This window comes from Rousettus aegyptiacus, unplaced genomic scaffold, assembly GCF_014176215.1.
Source record: "Rousettus aegyptiacus isolate mRouAeg1 unplaced genomic scaffold, mRouAeg1.p scaffold_m13_p_11, whole genome shotgun sequence".
Lineage (NCBI taxonomy): Eukaryota > Metazoa > Chordata > Mammalia > Chiroptera > Pteropodidae > Rousettus > Rousettus aegyptiacus.
Genome location: NW_023416286.1, coordinates 50,783,594 through 50,806,643, shown reverse-complemented (window position 1 = coordinate 50,806,643; position 23,050 = coordinate 50,783,594). Strand labels below are relative to the sequence as shown.

Here is a 23,050-nt window from a genome sequence, read left to right as displayed (position 1 = left end):
TTGTGTTTATTGCTTCACTCTGAGAAGTTCCTCCAATCACCCACATGAATGTTAAGGAGAGAGAAATATTTATGAGAGAGAGAGAAGAGAGAGAGAGAGAGAGAGAAGAGAGAAAGAGAGAGAGAGAGAGAGAGAGAGAGAGAGAGAGAGAGAGAGAGAGAAATTAATGTAAACAAAGCTTCAGAGTGGAGAGGGGCAAGTCACTAACTTCATCACTGTGAATATAAACAAATGAGTTTGCGTCAATAATTCTTCAACTTTGAGAGCTGTACACTATCTCTAAGTCGAGAAGTATTTGTAGGTTAAATTAGCTTCATGTGAATTTCAAAGGATGCATAGAAATTGAATAAGTAGCTAGTGTATATGTAAATAAGTGCATGGGTAGTTACATTGTAGATGAGGACATAATTCAATTAAAGATATACACACACACACACACACACACACATGAATATATATATGGGTGTGTGTGTGTGTGTGTGTGTATAACTACATGAATAGGGAAAGTATAAAAGAGAGCCTCCGAATTTAATTGCCTCAAAATTCCTATCATCCTTTTTAGGAAAATTGAGATTATCTTTTAGATAATCAAAATACTTTAGATATTGTCTTCTAGGTAACATTTATATATAGATCTACCTTGAAATTTGAGCCTCATTCCTCAATTCTTTATTAGTTAGACCATCACTGATTTCTATAGTACTCTTCATCATTAATGGGAGTTCATTCTCTTAATTATCTCACTAGTTACATTAAGCTGTTAATTCCCGCAAATAGATTGAAGAACAAGGCTAAGAATACTTAATTCATGGTTTGCATACATACATGTTATTACTCACATACACACAAACTTAGGTATGGTCATACAAACAGACACTGAAACTGTCCATTTCTTATTTACAGTAAGGGTATGCAAACTTTTGTTCAAGGTCAAACTTTGGTGAAGCGAAATAATATCTGCAAATCAGCAGTCATTCTAGAGAGTTGTAACAGATATGCTGGAGAGATTTCAAAGTTGTTTTAACATTCAAATGAATTAATTTGCAAATGTTTTACAAATTTCCTTTCCTAGATACTTAATTTAATTGATACTCATTAGAGTTCAAAATATTTCATTTTGATCTGGGAGAAAAAAATCACAAAGGGAATGTGTATGACTAGATAACAACTAGAGCATTCCATATAGAGTTTGTCTGTAAGTTCATATATCAATGTACACACATGCCGATGTTATTATATTATTCTATACTGCATTACATAAAGAAAATGTTCAGTCTTTTAAAAGCAGTTTTAAAGCGTATTCTTTTTCTTTATATTACAATTCTCTGAAAGTATTAGTATACATGCTCATGAATAATTTTAAGCCCTTTTATTGCTCTTTTACATTTAGTCTCTAAAGCAGTGTTCAGCTGGGTTAGCATCCTCACTGCTCTGCTGATACAGAGAGGGCAGTTTATATTAGCCCTTGACTTTTTTTCAGCAATGCAGATCTATATTATAATTCCATCCTCTATTCACCTCACAATTGCCTACATCTAAGTTAATTGTCCACTTTTTCTACTAGGAGTCTCGTGAGGCCGTTTGAAGGCGAGGAGTCCTGAGTCTGATAGCCAGTGATTTAATAAATGGGCTGAAATCAAGATCAGCCCCAACAGTTGGCAGACTGTGGAAGGGGACATAATTGGAAAAAGCAGGAATCGGATCAGTCAGGCAAGGCAGGTTTGATCCCAGTCCTGAAGCACAGTGGGGGATGACCAGTGAGACTAAATTTCTAGTAAGAACTGAGTTTATGTATGCCTTTTTCTTCTTGACAACTAGATCTTTTATTTGCAGCCTTCAAAAATGACCCCCTAAGCCTTATAGGGATCTAAATTACTAAAACGGTATTATTTTGAGGAGAGAAGATCTTGACCCTATCCACCAAGAAACAGTGATTATTTGTGACAAGTGATACTATGAATTTAATTCCCAGCTACTTTGCGGAGGTTACCTGTGTGTGATTTGCTTCATCAAATATTTATAAGCCCCAACCTATTCCCAGAACAGAGGCAAAGATTCTTAAGTCACAGAGCTTGAATTTGTATTACAAACAATTTGTGCATGTGATTTATAGCTTCATTTGAAGTTTTTTATAGTAAACTACTATGTATATACATCCAACCTAAACTAGTGGTGTTTGTTAACTTGAGTTTGAGTTATGTTATTTAATAAAGTGTGAAAAAATGCACAACTATTAGATTTAGCAATTATTTATGAAAAGGTTGGTTAATAGATTCCTCCAAATAGAGGTCTAAATGGAGTAGTATCTCACTGGTGAGCTTTCACTAGGAAAACTATTTTGAAGCTGTGTATCACAAATATCTCATTTTAAAATTTATTTAATATTAACCAAGTGTGTAATTCTTAAATACTTATTTGTCACTAAGCTCATTTCAGGTTCATATTTTTTTTTTTTTGGCTGGGAAATAATTTAGCCTTATTTGAAGAAATCTGGTGTATAATGATGCTAACATTTAAAAGAAAAAAAATCATGTATTTTTATCAAAGATTCTATGAATAGTGAGCAGCTGTTTGGTGTATAAAAGAGGAAGAGGAATTTATTATTCTACTTTGCCTTTGAAATATTGTATGTGACATTCAGTGAAAATAATTTTTCATTGTAATAATTCTGAAAGATAATAAAATACTTGTGCTTTATTAGTGTTTAAGTTTGTAGCAATGAAAAACAACTCCTTTCAAATACATGATTTCATTTTATACTTAATGATATTCTGCAAAATACATAAATTGCTTACAATATATATAATGTAGTCAGATTTTTCATTGCTGATAAATAATCACCATCTCTGATATTATATTAACTATTTTAGATTCAAAGAATCCCAGAATGATCAGTCTTAACGTCCTAACAGTGAGTTGAGTTTCTTAGGGATGGGCAGAGATCAAGAGATTTCAATTAATTTTAAATTACCATTATTTTTATACTTTATAAAGGGAGCAAAGTTAATAGAAACAAAATAATTTTCTTCCTAATTAATACCTACATTTTAAGCTAATTTTTATTTGATAATGATGAAACAAGTAAAGATGTATTTCTGTGTGGTTAAATGTAGTTCTACCAGTGTTTTGAGCATGAATATGTGTTTTCCAGAGACAAAAGGATTAGAGAAACTCTTCTTCTGGGGGAATTATCTGTATACATATATGTAGTTCAGGCATATGAAGCAGACTCTAAGTACGTAAATAAAAATAAGAATGAAAATTTTTTGATAGTTTTCTTTAACTCTTATCAGTTGTTTAGGAGGTCTACATTTCCTGTCTTCTAGTTTCTAGCACATTTCATGGTGCTGGGTTGATTAATGTCTATATTTTACTAGACTATAAGCGCTTCGATGAGAGGAATGAAGATATCCTTCCCAGTGTACATCGAATAGCTACAACAATGATTTGCCAGGTATTTATGGAATAAATGGGTCCATGATAATAAATAAATTTGGTAGTGAGCCCCTGGAATGTGTGGAGAGATGTTACTGACCCTTTGGGTCAGAGTTCTTACAAGAACAGTGTTTAAATAGTTTGTAACCAGTTTTGGGGGCTCAGTCAGTCATATTTTCAATGACATATTTTCTTTGCCAAGCATATACCATGCTTCTCTGAGTCACATATCTTTTCCTTTTTTGTTTCAAAGAGCAAATGGTGTCATAGTACTCGGTTGCCTTAAGCTGTCTATTGAGATAACTATATGGTGGCATGCAATTTGCAAAAAACTAAAAAATTTACATACTTAAGGAAAGCATGTAGACAACATACCTTTGTGCTAAGAGGAAGACCATCTAGATAGATAGTGCTTTCTCTCAAGAGACGCTAGACAACATTTGCTTAACTAATAATTACTGTATGTATATAGGAAGACTCGTTTTGAAGAGGAGAGAGCCTTGCTCTCTGTTGGATAACAAACATAAATAGTAGTGTCTTACAGCTTATTAGGGAACATTTCAAAACACAAGGAAATCAAATAATAAACTGTATATTCCTGTGTATGAAGGCTGTGTTTTCAACATTTTTATTTTTGAAAAACACTTAAAATTGCGACTTGCATATCAATAACTCTCAATGATTATTGTGGAATGAATGAATGGAAGGAATGAATGAATGAAGGGAGGGAAGGAAGGAAGGAAGGAAGGAAGGAAGGAAGGAAGGAAGAAAGGAAGGAAGGAAGGAAGGAAGGAAGGAAGGAAGGAAGGAAGGAAGGAAGGAAGGAAGGAAGGAAGGAAGGATATACATTACTGATGAAGGCTGAAAATCCTCATTCTAATTCTTGGGAAAACAAGTTAAAGTATCCATTGCAGTCATTTGAAGTATAGCTAAATATTTTTTCCTCGTTAATGTGAATAGCAACTTTATATTGAACATCAATAATATGAACTAGAATTTTAATATACATTTTTCTAATCTTCAAATAAAGGTTAGGAATTGTACTTCTGATGCCTAGATGAGGAAACTGAGTCTCTAGGTTAAACAATTTGTCCAAGTCGACATTGTGTTAAGTGGTAAATCTGAATTTGAATACAAGCCATTCTGATTCAAACCTGGAATCTGTTCTTCTGGATTATACTACTAAAATTGTTGGCATTATTCCTTAGAGAAAATTTAAGTCATAACCCTTTGTTGTATAGAATTGAAATTTATAGTCTTTGTGTTTAATAAGGCACTACTCTTTGAGGTTTGCTTTGTAAGGCAATCTAAGACCTAGACTTATACCGTAGAACGATGTGCATGTTTAACATACCGTTCTTGTCTGCCTTTGCAATGCCCTCAAAATCTAAAACACAAATTCAGACTTTGCCAACTCATTTTCAGAGAAAATCATAAAAATATCAATTTGTAAAAATAAATTTGCATTTGTAAATGACTTAAATGTGACCGTTTTCTTTGGCTAGCATGGTTATTGCATTATGAGTATGATATTTATTTTTTTTGCAATAACCCTTGAAGACCATATGTTTCTTTCTTTCTGACTGCAGTTCAGTCACTTACTTCACCCAGTTATACAGTGAAATTTATTGCATTCTGCAGAGGTAGCAGAATCCTAAATTTGTTAAGCTATGCAAACCAAAAGCTTTTTTTGTGGATAATTTGAGTTTTATATTCTGCATAGAAAACCAAAAAGATGTGTTGTAAAATATAATATAATTTCTTCATTACTAGAAGCAGATCAAAAGACCCCTGATTCTTAAGAGGTGGTTATTTTGAGATCCTGCTATCAATTTCCTATTCACACACAGCAACTGGTGGCAACTAAAAATAATCAGCTCTGCCATCAGCTAAGAAGAATCTGGTCACATTTGGCTCATGGACAATGTGCACAAATAAGATTTAGGATCCTTCGTTAGTTGCTTTGCTCCAGCCCACTCATCAGCTAGTTTGCTGCCATTTGAAAGCTATTGAAAAGCCATTAACAGGCAGTACTGGGAGAGCCGCACTGCAGCACACCTCCGTGCCGGCAGAATGTGGCTGCATGCGAGCACCAATTAGAACTGACTATTCCCGGGATTGTGGCACTAGGAGCCCTGTCAATCAAGGGCACTACAATAGCACGTGCAGCAGTGGTGGCTCCAGACCCACCGAGAAGCTTTATCTTAACTCCAGATGCTGAATGAGAATGAGTTTGAAGCTATTTGCATGATCATGGAACAGAGCCTTGGTTCAATAATGCATTATGAGGTAAATTGTTACCTGAGTAAGGGCACTAAATAATGCATTTCCTGGGGACGACAGTTGTAGAAGAGAATGCTGGAACCTGTAGCAAGATTTCTGTCTGAGATGGAAAGATGTCTCACTATCATTTTATCAAGTGCTGTAAGTAAGCCTGATATTTTACTCATATGGTTGTCTTCTTGATATATTGTTTTATGCAGATGCCAAAATTAAGGCAGGTCTTCTGGTATGTCACATGTGGGTAAGTGACATAGAATGGTGACTTTGAAAGATGTTTTACATGCTAACTGTGCTTGCTCTTAATTTCAGGTTCTGGAATAATTCCAGTATGAGCCAAATGCTGATAGTAGATGAATCTTTAAAACTTTAGTTTTTTTCAGAAAAAAAGATACATACGCACAGCCATTTAAAAAAAAACAGTCCATCAAAAAGAATTTTATAAGAATATGTCTGGGTATCAGCATATATTAATAGTGTTTGCATAGAAACTTAGTTCATTAATATATGGTTGAAGCCATTTAGCTATTATTTTACTCTCAAGTTTTACTGCTTATGTCTGCATACAATGTTCAACTTGTAAGCTTCATCTTTAGCATTATCCTTGACTGTAAACTTTTGTCCTTGCATCGTTCACCTTGCAGTGCTCAGGGACTCCAGTGACATGTGTACCACATTCTCTACAGTGATGCTAGCATGGTAAAAAAATAGTTTGTCACCGGCTTCTAGAATAGGTCCATCAAGGGTTTCTCCAATGCTTGAATTTTAACAGGATTTTCTGGGCTAGATAAAAGCTGTATCTAAACCTTCTCTGGGTGGTAATAATGAAGAAGGACAAATATTTATAGTAAATAGCTTGCTAGATATATATTTTTCTCTAGTAGCACTTCTGAAAACTTCTTTACATTTATGTCATCGTCTTAAAGTTACAGATGTCATTTGTAGAAAATGGTTTCCTTTTAGGATGAAGGTTTTGTTGGCAAAGGACATTACAATGTTAAATTTAAGGGAACACATTTTGAAAGGATCTTGAGTTTTCAGTTTCTACAGGAAACTGAAAAAATGACAATTGAGAAGGACAAAATATGTTCCTTCTTGTCTTTTGTGGGGGATGTATATAGAAATTAAAACTGATTAATGAAAATAAATATGCCTTACTCTTTAGCATATCCCAAAGAGCCATGTTTTTTTGGCTTGCAGAACATTTTTAACTCAAAAAAAATTTACCAATCAACTTGTAAGTTTGAAAATTAGCTCTTTAATTAATAAAAATGGGCACATGCAGCATATTTGGGAATTACGAGAATGTCTTTTTGTTTTAACCCCTGAAGTCTTGGGGTTATCATCTTGATGAAATATTTATAGGATGGTGCTCTAGGCTGGTTTTTGTATTGCCCCTCATGTTTTACTGCACTAGCAGAATGTCATTATTTCTCCTTTCTGTGCTTCTGCAGAGGAAATTCCTAAAACCCTCTGCATCGTTTCTATAAGGAACCTGGGTACTCATCAAGCAGAGTGAGCACATCTGGTGGAAGGCAAAAGCACAAAGGGACAGAGTGACATGAACTTGGGAGGCTGCCTGTTTCTGCCTTGTATTACTTTTGTTTCAGGTGAATTATTTGAGTTTAGAATTTCAAAAATTAAGTCCATGAAAGTATTTGAGATTATTCTTGCCATCCAGGTAAAATCTAAAATTAATGAATAGTGAAATGCTCCAAATACCTGAAAAAAATGTTCCCAATGAATTTATCAAAGTAATTACCAACTACTTGCTAAAAATCTGACTGTGTTCTAAACTCTGTGTTTGACAATATCCCTAAAATGGAAAAGAAGCACGAATATTGTCAAATGATGACTTCTCTGGTGGGACAGTACGGTGTGCTAAGGGAGTTCAGAAATTAAAATTTCATTGTTTGCCACTAGTCAAGGTCCCTTTCATAGTCATGAGCTGAATGTTGAAAGATGAATAGGACATAGAAGGAAAAGTGAGGGCATTTACAGAATCAGAAGGGTTTATTGATAAGGATCATAATCCACAGCTTAATCATTGTTCCCGGTGCATAAGATATTTCCATAGTGTGACCCTTGTCTCATATTGTGTTGAAATATTTGTAAGGTTAATTGGCCCACATTCTTCTCATCCATTCCTTACCTGAATGCGCTTTCTTTCTTCCACACACCTGTCTTTTCATTATCATCCTGGTTTGCCACTGTACCATCTCCACTTCCAAGCTGGGCAGCGACATAGGGGGTAGTTAAATTCCAGGCAGGAGCAAGAGGCTCTGACAACATACAATGACAGAGTCCTAGTAAGGGAGGCCTATGGCAGAATGTTGGGAGACCAATAAAGAATGCTTGCAAATAACTTTTAATCATCTAGGGACACACTCATTATTTATTGTTAAAGTATGCATATATGGAAGGTCTAAACTCAAATTCTAACATTAGTTAACTCTGGATTATGGAATATCAATTATTATAATTATATAAATGAATGATTATCATTTATATAGAGTTTAGATTTTCATGTCTTAATTAATTATGACTAAATATTAAATATAGTTATTTATATAATTATAATCATGAAATTATCTGTTATTTTTAAACCTTCCTGTATTTTAAAAATTGTCTATAATTGGCATTTTTTTTTACAGTCAAAAAACCAAAACTTTAAAAAATATTCAAAGAAAGAAATGGCTAAGATTTGTATCACCATCAAGATTCCTTTCAGATTCTATGGAACTAGCCTAATTCTGTTTGTTTCTTTATCTTATATAGAGATGTTAAAAACTGAGGTATAAAAATTTATCATGGAAGCAGGATGTAGCAGGAAAATTTAGGATTACTACTACAAAAAGTGCTGATGTTTCTTGTATCTTTGTGGCCAAGAAGTTAGGTCAGATGGATCTGTAGCGAGATTCTGTCTCTGAGCTGTGCCTGGTGAGAGTGATATGTGAACTTGGCCAAATGCCTCATCGGCTGAGATGCAAGCAGAAATGAGAAGTGGAACTCGAGAGAGAAATGGGCTCACAGAGTTTTAGTGCCACATGAAAACTTGGAACTATCTTTCTAGTTTACTATCACCAAACTGGAGCAGAAGCTTGAGGCTGCCCTGTTAAATATCCTTATGTGCCTCAGGAATTAAAGAGTTGCCAGAACTATATGCCTGTCCTATATCTCCCCTAGTTTCATTCTTTTCTAAGTATTTGAGGTTGGGGCAGCTCAGTTTACAGTAGGAGAAAGGTTAAAGTTATTTAAAATGAATATATTCCAGAACTACTAATTCATTCACACAACTCAAGGATAAATTATACCAGAAAGACTTCTATTTTGTATATTAAATGAATTTTAATTTGTCACTTATTCTCATTTCAAGTCACTCACTCTCACTAGAATGTCTTCCTTGCTCTTTCCCGAATTGTATGTGCCATTTGCTTGTTTAAAACCTCCACTGCAGCAAGGCTGCAAGCTCACTGAAACACCAATGCGTTGGTCCTACGATTGCTTCACCTCCCTTAGCCCACTCTTTGCCCAAACTAGATCCATGGTCCATCATTGAAGTCATTGCACTTCCTTGTTCTCATCTCCCTCTGTTGCACACAAGTGACAAATGTCTAACCCAGGTCGAACCCAACTTTCTAACTGTTTGTCCTCACACCAGAGCATTTAGATGATCACTAAAAGAGGATGTCAGAGCAAAAACAGACTAGTTTCAGACAGGCAACACTCACCCTGACCCCCATCGTGTTCCCAGGAGGCATGATTGCTCATGCCTCAAGACCCCTTAAATCTCTCACCCTGGGAAAATAGCAACCATCAGGTATAACTCCTGCACCTTCTCATCACTGAATTTTCAAAGTTGCCAACGTGAATTCCTCTACTTACTTCTGTTCTGTAATCAATAATTGTTCCTCCTTATATCCGAAGCCAACGCACTCTGGACTCTATCCCCTGTCGCCTCACTCTTTAAGTTCTTCCTTTTTATCTTGCACCATCAATCTCTTCTCCACTGCACTATTTCCATCAGCATAAATACATGGACTAATATACTTATCTTCACGTAAACAGTCTCTCTTGACCTTATATTTGTTTATGGTTACTACCCCATTTTGTTGTTTTCATGGTCTCACCTTGGAAAACTGTCTATATGAACCTAAGATCTCTTCAAATTGTTCCATTCACAACTCCATTGAATCTACTGAAGTTAAGCCACCATTATGTGGCAAAATGCAATGGATGCTAGTTCTTCTTCATGTTAATTTCTCACTTGACTACTGTCTCCTCTTATACAATTCTTGGGATTTTCTCCCTCTTTTGTTGCTAATTTTTCTTCTGTCTTATTGCCAGGTTCCTTTCCTTCTTAGAGGTTGGCTATAATACTTTGCAAAATCCCTGACTGAACTCATCAATTTGTGTGGCTTTATATATCATTTATATTTTCCCAAATATGTTCTTTTAACTCAGATGTCCCTCTCTCTCCTGTAGTAATAACATGAGCATCTTTTCTGGCCAATGAAGAGACTTAAAATTATTCCTTTTTTTTGATAGCTAAGTAATATTCCATAGCTTTATTAAACCATTTGCCTATAAATTCTTCCCTTTTTGATAGGCATTGAAACCTTATATTTTACTATTTTGGCTTATATTACTGGAGTATTGATTCACAAAAGCAGTATTGCTAAACCAAATAGCATCTTTAGTTTTAAGTATTGTAGGAACTGCCAGATTTTTTTTCCAATAAGCTATAGCACTTCAGATTTCCACCACCAGCAGAGAACACACATCTCTGCATCTTTGCCAGCCTGGGATGCTTCCTCTATTCAAATGGTGTCAATTCCATGGTTGAAATACAGTTTCTCACAAGGCTCTAATTTAATTTTACTAATAAGAGGTTTTTTTCATTTTTTTATTAACTCTTTCTTTATATCTGCCCTCATTTTTGTATTGAATTATTTATCATTTTAAAATCAATTTTATATACTCTTTTATATGAATAAATATTAATATTTTTCTGTAAATTCACTGAAGATGGCTTTCCTATTTCTTTCATCTTTGTTTTGGGTATTTTTTACATCTAATTTTCTAATAATTATATAGAAATGATTTCTCTTTTCTTTTATGGATTTTGCTTTTATTATTGCTTTGAGTTGTCTGTTATTCCTAAAACTAAATGATTAGTCTTCAAGGTCTTATTCTAAACTTTTATTTTTATATTTTAAATACTGATCCTTAAAAATTGAGGTGTATGTGTGATGTGAGACACGGGCACTTTTTAATTTCTTTTTATTTATGCATGTATTATATCCAACAGATCGACATTCTGCTTTTGCCACATTTTGAATTCCAAAATGTACTTGCATCTATTTATGGTTTTTGACATGTTACACTGATTTATTTATGTAGCTCATAGTCATAATGTATAGATTGCTATGGCTTTATAGTGACTTTAATATGGGATAAAGCAAATCCCTTCTGATTATTTTTTATACTTTGTTTAGATATTCTCAAGTATTTATGGTTCCATTCAAAACTGAAATTGTTTAACTAGTCTTAAATGAAAAAAAAAATTCCCACTCAGGTCTTAAAAATTTTACTCAGCCATTTAAAATTAATAATATATTAGAATAAGATCTGTAGATCAATGCTACCTGTAATTTTACTAAATAAGTTAGTTTAATACATAGAAAAACTGCTCCAAACCGATACTTATCTTTATAACAGTATATTGATAATCACATGAATTTTTATATATTTACAAGAATTATAAGAATATTTCAATATTTTATTAATACTATTTCATTGAATATTATTAGAATAAAAGAAAATAAGTAAGACTCACATACTCTTGATAAATCTGGGACTCATAAACCTAACAAAATTAAGAAAAAGGCAGAAATCATAAATATGCTAATGACCTCTCTATATATCTTATTATCTCTATCATCTATCTATCTATCTATCTATCTATCTATCTATCTATCATCTGTCATTATCTAAATTTTACATCTATATTCTTTCTGCATTAACAGTCATGAAGAAACAGTTGAAGAATATGTATACAATTATTGTAGTTTATGTCTATTATTCAACATATGACTTCATTACGCATAGATTTCATATTTATACAGACTCTTAGGAATGTCATGGCTACTTGTGTCCTGATGGTCTATCCAATGATATATCTTTTTGTGTTGCTACAATGTCAACATTGCATTATTAAAGGCTTGTCATTAGATATGGAAGGGTCCACACTCATGTCCTTGCTTAACTTCTGTTATTTTCATGTGATATCCTCTCTTTCTATAGGATGTTTGATAAATGAAAGGGGGACTCTTTATGCTTTCAGTTGTGAGTTGACATTTAGTATCACTTTAGGGACATATACATCCATAGTAACTTAACTGAACTGGGTGGATTAAGTTAATTTCATTTTCTTTCTGTATCAGTCATTCATTAATTCATATACTTATTAATTAATTCAAGAAATATTATTGAGCTCCTATTCTTTTCAAGCACTGCTCTAAGGACTAAGGATACAGCAATAATGAAGCCAGCTAACACTGCTCCCATCATGAAGTTCCTGTGCCATATTGAAACAGAGAGCAATCAAGTAAAAAAACAAATGTAGATAAATATTTTTGTTAGTAACAACTGATGTGAAGAAAATAAAGGATTGTAAAGATCTAATTAGTGAACTGGGAGCAGAGTGGGGTGAGGGGTAATTTTAAGTAGGTTGCTAAGAGATGACCTTTCTTGAGAAGTGACTTCTCAGTGATTAAAGTGAGAAAGCCAAGAAGATCTGTGCAGTGTGCCAAACCAAGGGAACAGCAAGTACAAAGGCCCTGAGGCAGGGATGGGCATGTTTATCATTGTTAATTCAGAGAATCTAGGCTCTCAGAAGTTAACTTTTTTTGGTTTAACATTATATTAATACTTTCCAAACTCATAGTAAATATTATTTTTTATTTAAATGTCCTTCTCTACTCAAACTTATATTCTACAGCTCCATTTACTTTTATTTTCAAACTTCTTTAAAAAGTTATTTATATATGCCTCTCAAATGCCTTTGTATCCAATTATTACATTTTATCTCCCACTTTATTATTGCATTGAAATGTCAAACAACTTTTATTCCTCATTTATCTCAAAACATTGCATAGTTTGAAACAGTGACTATCTCTAACTTTTTAAGCCTCCCACTTTGCTTTCCTGAAAAAGTGTCCTTGTACTTCTTTGACTTATTCTGCCCTTTCATGTTCCTGGCTTAGGCTTTTTTATACCTATTATTTTCATATGTTTCACTCATTTCCCCACACCAGACATTGTGCTATGCCCTCAGTTTATATGTATAAATAGATTTTTCTGCAAGAATTCACAATCTGGAGAGGAGATTAAAAAGTGAATAAACACTTCTGATATATTTCTGTATGTTATATGTGTACATTTCTGTTATGAGGGAAGGCAGAGGCAGGGCACCTGGTTCTGCTGTGGGACAGTTATGCGAGGAGCTGGACCAACCCTCTCAGAGTAGAAGAGAAGTCATTTAAATTTGAGGAGGCATTTGCTCATGATCAATGGGTGAGGAACCCAGGAAGAGGAAAAGACTTGCATAAAACACAGTGTTGTGAGTGTGTGATACAGTCAAGGAACAAACAAAAAAGCTCCACATGATGGAGAAAGGAGAACAATGTACAATGTTTGGACAAGTATGATGAGTTTTTATGTTATTCTTCATCTGAGAGAATTCTTTGAGTTATTTTAAAGAATGAAGGATATGATCAGATTGGTGTTTTAGAACTGTCATTCTGGTAGCAATGTAGAGGAAGGAGAAATTAAAGAGGAAGCAGTCAAGACGATAGTACAAGTGACAGCTTAAATCAGGATGGTGGCAATAGGGACGATGAGGCATGGTCTGATTTGAGAGACATTTATAAAGTAGAATTAACAGAATTTATTGTCTAATTAATGAAAAATTCTGTACTTTGCTTAGTCTTTTTCTTTGTATATGTCCTATCGAGATTGATGACTTCACCTCAATATCTTTGCAAATAGATTCCAGAAAAAGTATCTCTAGTCATGCTTTTGTCAGGATCTCTAGGTATACATTGTCAAACCCAAGCAGACCACTATATCTTATCAGCACTTCAAACTTGGAGTGTCCAAACCTAATCTAAGTTTTTCCTAAACTCGAATGCCCAGCTTGAAGGACCCATATACCTTCTCAACATATTTAGACTTTTCCTGAAAGCAATTGGAATCCATTAAAATCTGTTAATCATAAGAGTGGATAGCAAAGATGTGCATAAATAAAATAAGCACAGAGAACAAGTGAAAGGGATCAGCAGAGGGGTGCAGGAGGCCAGCTGGGTTGCTTGTGTGACAGTCCACACTTGAATGGAGGAGGGTTCCTATTGGTGAGTGACTTAAGAGTACATAAAAGTGCACAAATATGAAGGAGACTTGAGTACCAGAAACCTGAGGCTTTAGGATCAATTTAGGAATTATAAAGGATAAAAGAAAAGGATTATTTAAGACTAACACTTAGATTTTTGCTTGAGCAACTATATGTATGACATTACCATTAATCTTCAGATGTGAGCCAGAGGAAGAAGGGCAGGCTTGGACATAATGAGTTCTATGATGTCCAAGGAGAGCGGCCAGTATGTAGTTGTATATACAAGACTGAGGCTCAAGTGAGAGATGTCTATTTAAGATAGACATGGAGTCATTAGCATATTAGTTTTATTTGAGCCATGGTACAGGAGAAAATAGCCAGACCTAAATAAATAAATACATACATACATACATACATACATACATACATACATACATAAATAAATAAAAGATTACTCTGATCAGAAACTTCTGAAAAACAGATGGAGGAAGTGGAGTTCACAAAGGTCTTAAGAGGTCTTTAGTCAACAACGTAAGCATCACGGTGTCAAGAGGCAGGGTCTACCAAACAGCCCGACATGTGATGTGGACGCCAAGCAGTGTCAATGGAGAGGTGGGAGTGAAATTCAAACTGCAGTGACTCGAGCCATCATTGGAGGGGAATTGTGAGTAGAGTACTTGCAAGCTTGGCTTCTAAAAGGAAAAGGAAATAAAGATCAGTTGGTGGACAGAGATGTGGTTTTGAAAGAAGTTTTTTTTTTTTTTTTAATAGGAAACTTGCATAATTTTTAATTCATTGTATGTACTTCTTCATCTTTGAAAACTCAAATTCATTTATCCCTTCACACTCGCCATCACTCAAGACAATGTGTTGGGACTTGTTTTTTCCATCTATGACACCTTCAGATGTTTGAGAAAATAAAATGACAACAATGATATTGATCATGACAATGCACATTTAGAGTAGTTTTGGCATAAAAGAAACTTTGGTTTTTACCAAATGTCATAAATTCATGCTAGAATAGTACCTATGATATCATATTTTAAGAATGATTGTTAATATTAGAATGACTCTTTTGTGCCATGTTTTAAAAATTTCTGTTTCAAAGCATAGTTAAATTATGTTTTCTTTCTAAGGAAAAAGCATTACAACTGTGGAGTCCATTTAAAAGATTAGTAAACTTGGGTTTTAAATTTAATGATATCTTCAGAAAACTATTCAGAGGTCATTATGGACAGTTTTATAAATCTATTATCTCTACGGGTAGTTGTGGTTAAAAAAGCTAATTGAAAGCTGCTCTATGCTTTAAAGCAAGACGGTAGAATATAAAAAGGGAAAGTATAACATTACATGAATCAATTTTGCATTCTAAGTACTGACCCAAGGTTTTTCTTAGTTCAGCTTTTACATCTTTGGCTCATAGGAAGTGGTTATGGGAAGGCTAACTTAAAGGCAGAGCTTCAGGGTCTTCTGAATGTGGAAAGATGAAAGGTTTGAATTATTTATTGTCTAGAAATGAGGAGTGATGGGAGAGACAGATACAAATTAATGAATGGTTTTGTGAAAATCAATTGACTGTTCTTCATTCAGGCTCTTAGTAGAAAAAGGAAGTCAGTCATCCAAGTGGGCTGACGATAAATAGGAGATTGATGAAGGATATGTCTTGTGGTGCCTCATATTTTAAGTACATAAAACTCAATTCTGTGAAGTATCATTGAGAAGAGAAAATCATTCAAATGTTGAATTGTTTCCTAAATTTCTAGTTCATTATTCTTTACTCTGAACAATTTTACCTATTATGTTGGCTCTGGGGGACTGAATTTACACCCTTTCCACAAGGCACTCATGAATAGATCAGTGTAGAGCCACACATTGCTTCACCTTTTCTATTCTGAGGTCCTAGACAAGTCTTAATATTTCCCTTTCATCTCACCAGTGATCCATAAAGAACATCAACTGTGATATATTAGCAAAACCCATTTCAGATATGCCCAGCAAAGCATGGCGTGGCATTCTCTGCCGGTGTGAACTGTGATTACAAATGTGGCTAGTGCTGGTGATGGAGGCGATGCACATCCCACACAATCATTTGAGGAGTCTCAGCTGTTATATATGGGACCACTTGAGGCAATCCTAGGGTGTCTCAGCTATTTTCTAGTTTTTCGTTTTGTTTTGTTTTTCATCTTCGTTATATCACCTAACTTTTTTAGGGCTTAGTACTTTATTTCCTCAATTGAAAAATGCAGTTGATGATATTATCCCTATTCACTTCATTGGTGTCTGTGAAAGTTAGTCCATTAATAATTCCCTTTCTCTTCCTTCTATAATCCATCACAGATTCATCCATTTCTGTAGTGAAAACTTACGAAGTCACTGCTGGACAGAGCAGTTACAGATGCTGTCCTTGGTACTAACATGATAGGTGTGAAAATGGCATATTTGTTGCCTGATCCCTGAAGTCTACAGCGCAGTGACAGTATATGAAAACTTAGAAAACCGTGACATGTGATGAAGACTGAAAAATTGAGTTATTATGCTCTTTCTGACTCTAACCAGACACCTGCCTGCACTGGGTATTCCCTTTTTTTTCTGACTCCTCTAGTTTCCAACAAATAATGAAGGCTGGCATTTGTTTGCATGACTCTATTTTTATTCTTTTGAAGTGATTTATTTTTTTTCTACGTATCATACCAAAAACTATTTTGCCCTTATTAAAAATGTTCATTGTAGCAGCGTATATCTGAATACACCTCAGTATTTTGAAATATCTAACACTTTGTTGTACAGCTATTTGAAAGTTTGGTTCTAAACTTAACTACAGTTTTATTTGTTTTGTTAAGTCAAATTTATTGAGGTGTAATTTACATACAAAAATTTTTTTTTAGGGTGTATGGTTTGATACATTTTGACAAATGCATATGTTATGTAACTACCCCACAATCAAGATTTGGAACCTTTTCCTCACTCTGAAAAGTTTCCTTCTGCCTGTTAGCAATCAACTTCCTCTCCTAACTACCAGCTCCAGGCAACCACAGATATGGTTTCTGTCCCTCTAGTCTCCTTTTCCCAGAATGTGATATAAATGAAATCATACTGAATGTGGTCTTTTGAGATTGTCTTCTTTTACTCAACATAATGCTCTTGAGATCCATCCAAGTTGCTGTCTATCAGTAGTTTCTTCCTCTTTATTACTGAGTGGTAGTCCATGGTGTGGATTTACCATGGTTTAGTTACCTGTTGGGAGACATTTTGTTTATTTGCCTATTGAGAGACATTTTGTTGTTTCTACTTTTTGTCTATTATCATTAAATCTGCTATGAACAATTCCTTGTTGATTTCCGTGTGGACAAATGTTTTTATTCATTTGAGATAAATACCTGGAGCACAAGTGCTAGGTATACAGCAAGTGTGTGCTTAGTGAGTTAAAAAGGCTAGCTTTTCTCTTTTAGTGTAATCCATCTGAGATTCATCCATGTTGAGGCACACATCAGGTTTGTTCCCTTTTATTGTTGAGTAGTATCCTGCTGTCTGGATGTACCACAGTGTGTTTATTCATTCACTAGTTTGTGGGCATTTTGGTTGTTTCCAGTAAAGCACCTATAAATATTCATAGAAATTTTTATCTTCTTTATTTTTGCATTTTGACATACTGAACTTTCCGATCTGTCACAGAGAATTGGACTGACAAGCAGTTATTAAGCTCTAGTTATTAAGCCACAGGATTAGGAAATAATAAATAGTCTTATTTTTAAAAATCTCAGTTAGACAATTTAACTACAAATGATAATTGCTGGACTCTCCACTTTCTCTGTGTCCAGTATATTTCATGCCCTCTAATGAGGGTCCAGCCTTGATTTTTGGGTTTTCAGCTCTAGCTTGAGAGCAGTTCTCAAACTCATTCTGCTAACAGAGCAGGCTTCTGGCTTCCATGTCTGTGGTGCAGCAGTGATATCTCAGGGATGCTTCCATAGTGCACATGTTTTACTTTATCTTGTTTCTCATCTTCGGGGTTCCTGTGCTTTCTCTACTCACTCTTTTCCAGATATCTTGGCTCAGATGATTGGAGCATTTATTATATCCTTCTGTCCATCCATCCATCCATCCATCCATCCATCCATCCATCCATCTATTCATCCAGTTATCTGTTCATCATCTATGTCTATCTGTGTGTCTGTCTATTTATCTATTATCTATCTATCTATCTATCTATCTATCTATCTATCTATCTATCTATCATCTATCTATCATCATCTGATTGTAAACTATGTACTAAATAAGTAAAATTTGTTACTATTTTAGTATATTAGCACAATGAGAAGGCTTTTCTCTTTAAATAATTAGTAGAGATGGTGATTTTAATGGAATGCCCATCATCAGTTTACAATTCAAATGGCTTTACAAAAAAGGAATTCTTAATGAAACTCAAGCTCCTATTTATAGACAACAGTCTATAAAGTATATCACATTTAACACCTTTATTTTCTCTTTTTTATCTTGTTTTAATTCTATCTTTATTTGTTGATTCAAACATGAGTGAAAATTTAAAGTACATCTTAATAATTGGTTTTCAGTAGCGTTTATTATGTCTGAGAAAGAAATTTGCATGTAAAACATACACATGGTAATGTTATATATGCTGCAACATGCTTGTTTAAAAATCCAGTCTGGAGTTCAGTCCTGTAAAAATACTATTAGCATGTTTGGTTAATAATTTTTAATGGAATTAGTAATAGCAATTTTAGTTCAAGACTATAGAGTAATATTAATGATATTTTTAAACCAGTTTTCTGGAAATTTAACCAGGTTTCTAAGTGTTTGGGGTATAGTTTCAAATAGTTTTGTGTCTTACTCACATTCCCCTAGATGATGGCAGAAACATCGGGACTAGGGGCATGAACGGACGTGGAGACCATCGTTCTATTTTTCGTATCCCTCGCTTACTTTGCCAGATCTAGGCTGGGTGTGGAGGTCCTTGGGCAGAGAGAGACTGATCATACAACAAACCTGGCTTGGTGTTAAAACTAAAATTACATTAATAGTATCGGACACATGTTGGTGATATAATATTTGATAGATGGAAATGAGTCATCAATAGTAATCACATAAATGACTGTCATTAATATTTTTTAACAAAGTCATGTTTTAGCAGTTTTTATTTCCTGAGTACCTACAGTAATTTTCTGTGTTGAAAATGAGCTCTAAACCATGTAAAAAGTTCAGCATGTACATTGTTTCCTTGTAAAAAAGAACTCAGTGTGTTTCTTGACATCTCAATCTTGTCTATCCCTACCTCAGATCTCCTTACACCGCCCTCACCATCAATCCTCCTTTCATCCCCCCCAGGGTATGTAGCACTGTCTCATCTACCTACAAGAATTCTGGGGAAAAGACCTCCAGCAGCATTTCTTACCAGCTGTGACTCTAAGAGCAAACACACAGTTACAAAAGCCAAGGCAGACTTACATGATGGGATCACAAGGAGGATGATAGATCAGGAAGCTCAAAGTATCTGAAAGGAATAGATATTGCCCAAAATGACAGTAGAGCCCAACACACCTGTCACAGCCTTTATCCTCCATCTGTCCTTGCTTGCCCCACCTTGACCTGTGCCAACTACATGAAGCTGGAATCATGGAGAAAGTAGAATCAGTGTCTTTAAGTTTCTTATATCAGACTGACTGGAGAGTGAGAAGCCCATTCTCAGGGAACAGGACGGTGAGGGTTCAAGACTGAGGCAGGAAACCCTCTTTAGAACAAAGTCAGTACTTACTTCCAGCCATGCCACAGCTCTTCCCAAAACTCAAGGTGACTGTATTTGACCTACCTACTAGAGCTCCAGATTTTTTGTGAATCTTGAGTTTGTGATCCCAACTCTATAAGAGAAGAAAATGGTGCTTTCATGAAAGTATAGTGGAAAATGAGATATAAGAGGGCCTTTTTCTGTTTATTTGTTTATTTTATTTTGTTTTCTGGTGGCATGTGATTTTCTGTTTATTAGCTTACCATAATGTTTACTATTCTAGTCTTTCTGTGTTATTCAGTTAATTTTGAACACATGTGCAGAGATTTCAGAGGCACTCAGATAAGACATGTAACTCCATTTTATATTTAGAAAAATATTTTTGTTCATTTATGGTTCAAAACTAGCCAAGGAAGTGTTGCAGGGTGATATTAAAAGTTATGGAAATAGAATCTACTGTACATTAAAGCAAGTCACCATGCCTTCTTTTAATTAATGATTAAGTAATGTCATATGATAGCATTAATAAATAAGCATTAAGATGTGGTGGGCTATTGCCTTGTTAAAATGTTTTATGATTAGATATCACTTAAAAATAATAAGATATACCCCTTTTAAAAACACCCAATACAGTTTTTCCTCATTTTTCACAAAGTTTTAAGATATATGATAATCGGTGAAGATTGTTGCATGTCTGTATAAACCTACATACAGCTGGTTTAAAGAAATTATATACAGCTGATATCTGTGAAATATTTCCATTTCTTGCTGGTGTACTGTTGATTAACATCATAAACACATATGCTGCTTCATATCAGTTGATTAATTGATAGGTATCAATAATAGCTATACACACATCTATTTGCACCTATTCCAAAATCAGTGATATGTCTTTTTTTTTTTTTGCTTTTTAACCAATGGCATCTTCTTCATTCCAGTTACTGCAATTTCAAAATTCTTTCCACTTTTGACTCTATTTTTTTCAACCACCTGGAGTCAATCAGCATCTCTTTAAAGTTCTTTATTCTCATAATCCCTCTGATTCTCCCTGGATTTCCATTTTATTGCTTTAGTTCAGACCTTCATAACCTTAAACCTGAATAAGTGTGAAAGCATCTTGACTGTGTCCCCTTCCTTTGTGTCTCCTGTACCAACTACTCTGTGAATCGCCAAATTTTTGATGGATTTCATTTTCAATAGATTCCATTGTAATGCTGTTTACAGATCTTCAGTGGCTCCCTATGGCAGAACTAAAAATGATAAAACTATTTTTACACCCTCAGACATGTTCTGATTCCAATTCTTGTTTTAGTTTTATTTCCAACTTTTTGCCTTTATATATCTTCACTTCTGTCAAAATGAACTCTAGAAATGCTTCCAATTTTTCTGTGATTGCTGCCTGTCTTCTGTTTTTCTTAATTTGAAATTGAGAAACTTTTTTTCTCATCTTTGAACTTCAAAATTTTACCTGCTATCAAATTTCAGGTCAAATGCCATGAAATTGTACATACTCGACCTTCTTCAAGTACTAAATTCTCCTTACATTTCCATCTACTAAGCACTTTATCTGCTCTTCTTCGGAGTTACATATATTTAGGTGACTATTCTCTTTATACTAGTTAATAGACAATAGGAGTACAGAGCAGTAACTGGTTAAAATTGTAACACAAAATGTGTCAATACTAAACTTTGCATGTAGCAAGTTCTTCATACTATGTGAAGGAATAAATGTATAACTGAATGAATGAATGAGTGAATGCATGATCCTTTAACATGGCAGGCCCTTTGATGTATTCTGTGAATGCATTCGTGAGCAAAACTATAAATGGTTCTTTCTTTTATGGTGTGTATGTATGGTCTATGGAGAGAAAAGAAGGGTAGAATATTGATTGAAATGTTCATTTAACCAGGAGAACATAATTTTACAATGGGAAAACTCCTTCCCATCAATTTGTCAGGCACATTCAAATTGAAAAACTAAAATACAAGAATTGGGTTCATTGGGCCATAATGGCATAAAGAAAGTTAAGCTGAACTTTCATCCTCCAGAAATGTGCTTTCTGGTGTGTAGTTTTTAACACTCTTTGAGAATGGTCAGTGGCATCAGCATATGCAGTGTGAGAAGCTCAGAATACTGGCTTTCTTGTTGTCTCAACTTTTTCTTATGTGTATGACTTCTCAGCTGTATATATCTTTATGACCCAGAATTTTATCTTCTGCCATTTTATGTCTCAGTTCATAACCATGGGTACAGAGAGCATTCAATGAACACTTTGTTTACTGAGAATTGGCTGACTAGAAGGAATGTTTGTTCATGTTAAACACAACATATATGGAACACAACCCATGAAACCTTTTGAAATTTGGAAATGTATTATTTAAAAATAGATAATGTATAATAAATGTTCATATAATATAAAAGTTTACACCTTTACTTTTAGAAATAAGTTATACATTTACGGCAAAAGAGAAAAGAAGTAGATGTGCTAAAGGGATGTATCCTTTAGCAAGAAGAAAAGATTATCATGGACTTGTATGTTATATATGAGTCACTTGGTGGCTTTTGACAGAAAATCAACTCATAATGGTTTAAGTACAAAAGAGAATTTACTGGCTTATATCTGGAAAATAGTCCTTATACCTGGAGGGTCTAAATTCAATTGACTTCAGGTACTGCTGGATCTGGGGATTTAACTGGTATTTCTCTCTCTCTCTCTCTCTCTCTCTCTCTCTCTCTCTCTCTCTCTCTCTCTCTCTCTCTCCTCTCTCTCTCTCTCTCTCTCTCTCTCTTTCACTCACTTAATCTCTCTCTCTTTGTGCCTCTCTATCTCTCTCTCTATCTGAAGAAATGAGCTTTGATAGCCCATATCTGCATCCCAGTGGATGGATTTTAAAACAGTAAGACAGGGTCTTTTTTTTTTAATCTCCCAGTGTCCATCTCTTAAACCACATGAAAGGATCTTGAATTTTTCTAAATTCATATCCCCACACTAGGACCAGTCATTGATCCTCAATGTATGGACCCCATTACGATGGACTCAACCTAAGTCACGTTTCCAATCCTGGGGACAGCTGGGTTGGGCAAACTTTTTAATAACTCCACTAGGACCACATGAAGTGACAGAGGAGGGATGATTCCCAGAAGGAGAGCGCTGCCAGAAGAAAGAATGGACCACTGTAGGGAGTTAATGATAGTTTCA

At 34.6% G+C, this 23,050-nt stretch overlaps 1 protein-coding gene across 6 annotated transcripts in view; it reads left to right on the top strand.

The window, feature by feature from the left end:
• Positions 1-23,050, top strand: part of MYO16 (myosin XVI) — a 499,709-nt gene that overhangs the window by 96,245 nt on the left and 380,414 nt on the right. The window contains exon 1 of one of the 6 annotated variants that reach the window (XM_016145256.2): positions 5,374-5,724. The exons of 4 other annotated variants lie outside the window; for them this stretch is intronic. Coding sequence is in view for 1 of the 2 variants with exons in the window: in XM_016145253.2 (XP_016000739.2) it covers positions 5,832-5,859 (28 nt within the window). In the remaining variant the exon portion in view is untranslated. Of the gene's footprint in view, positions 1-5,373; positions 5,860-23,050 lie in introns of those variants that run through there. One more of the 6 variants, XM_016145253.2, reaches the window with a different exon arrangement.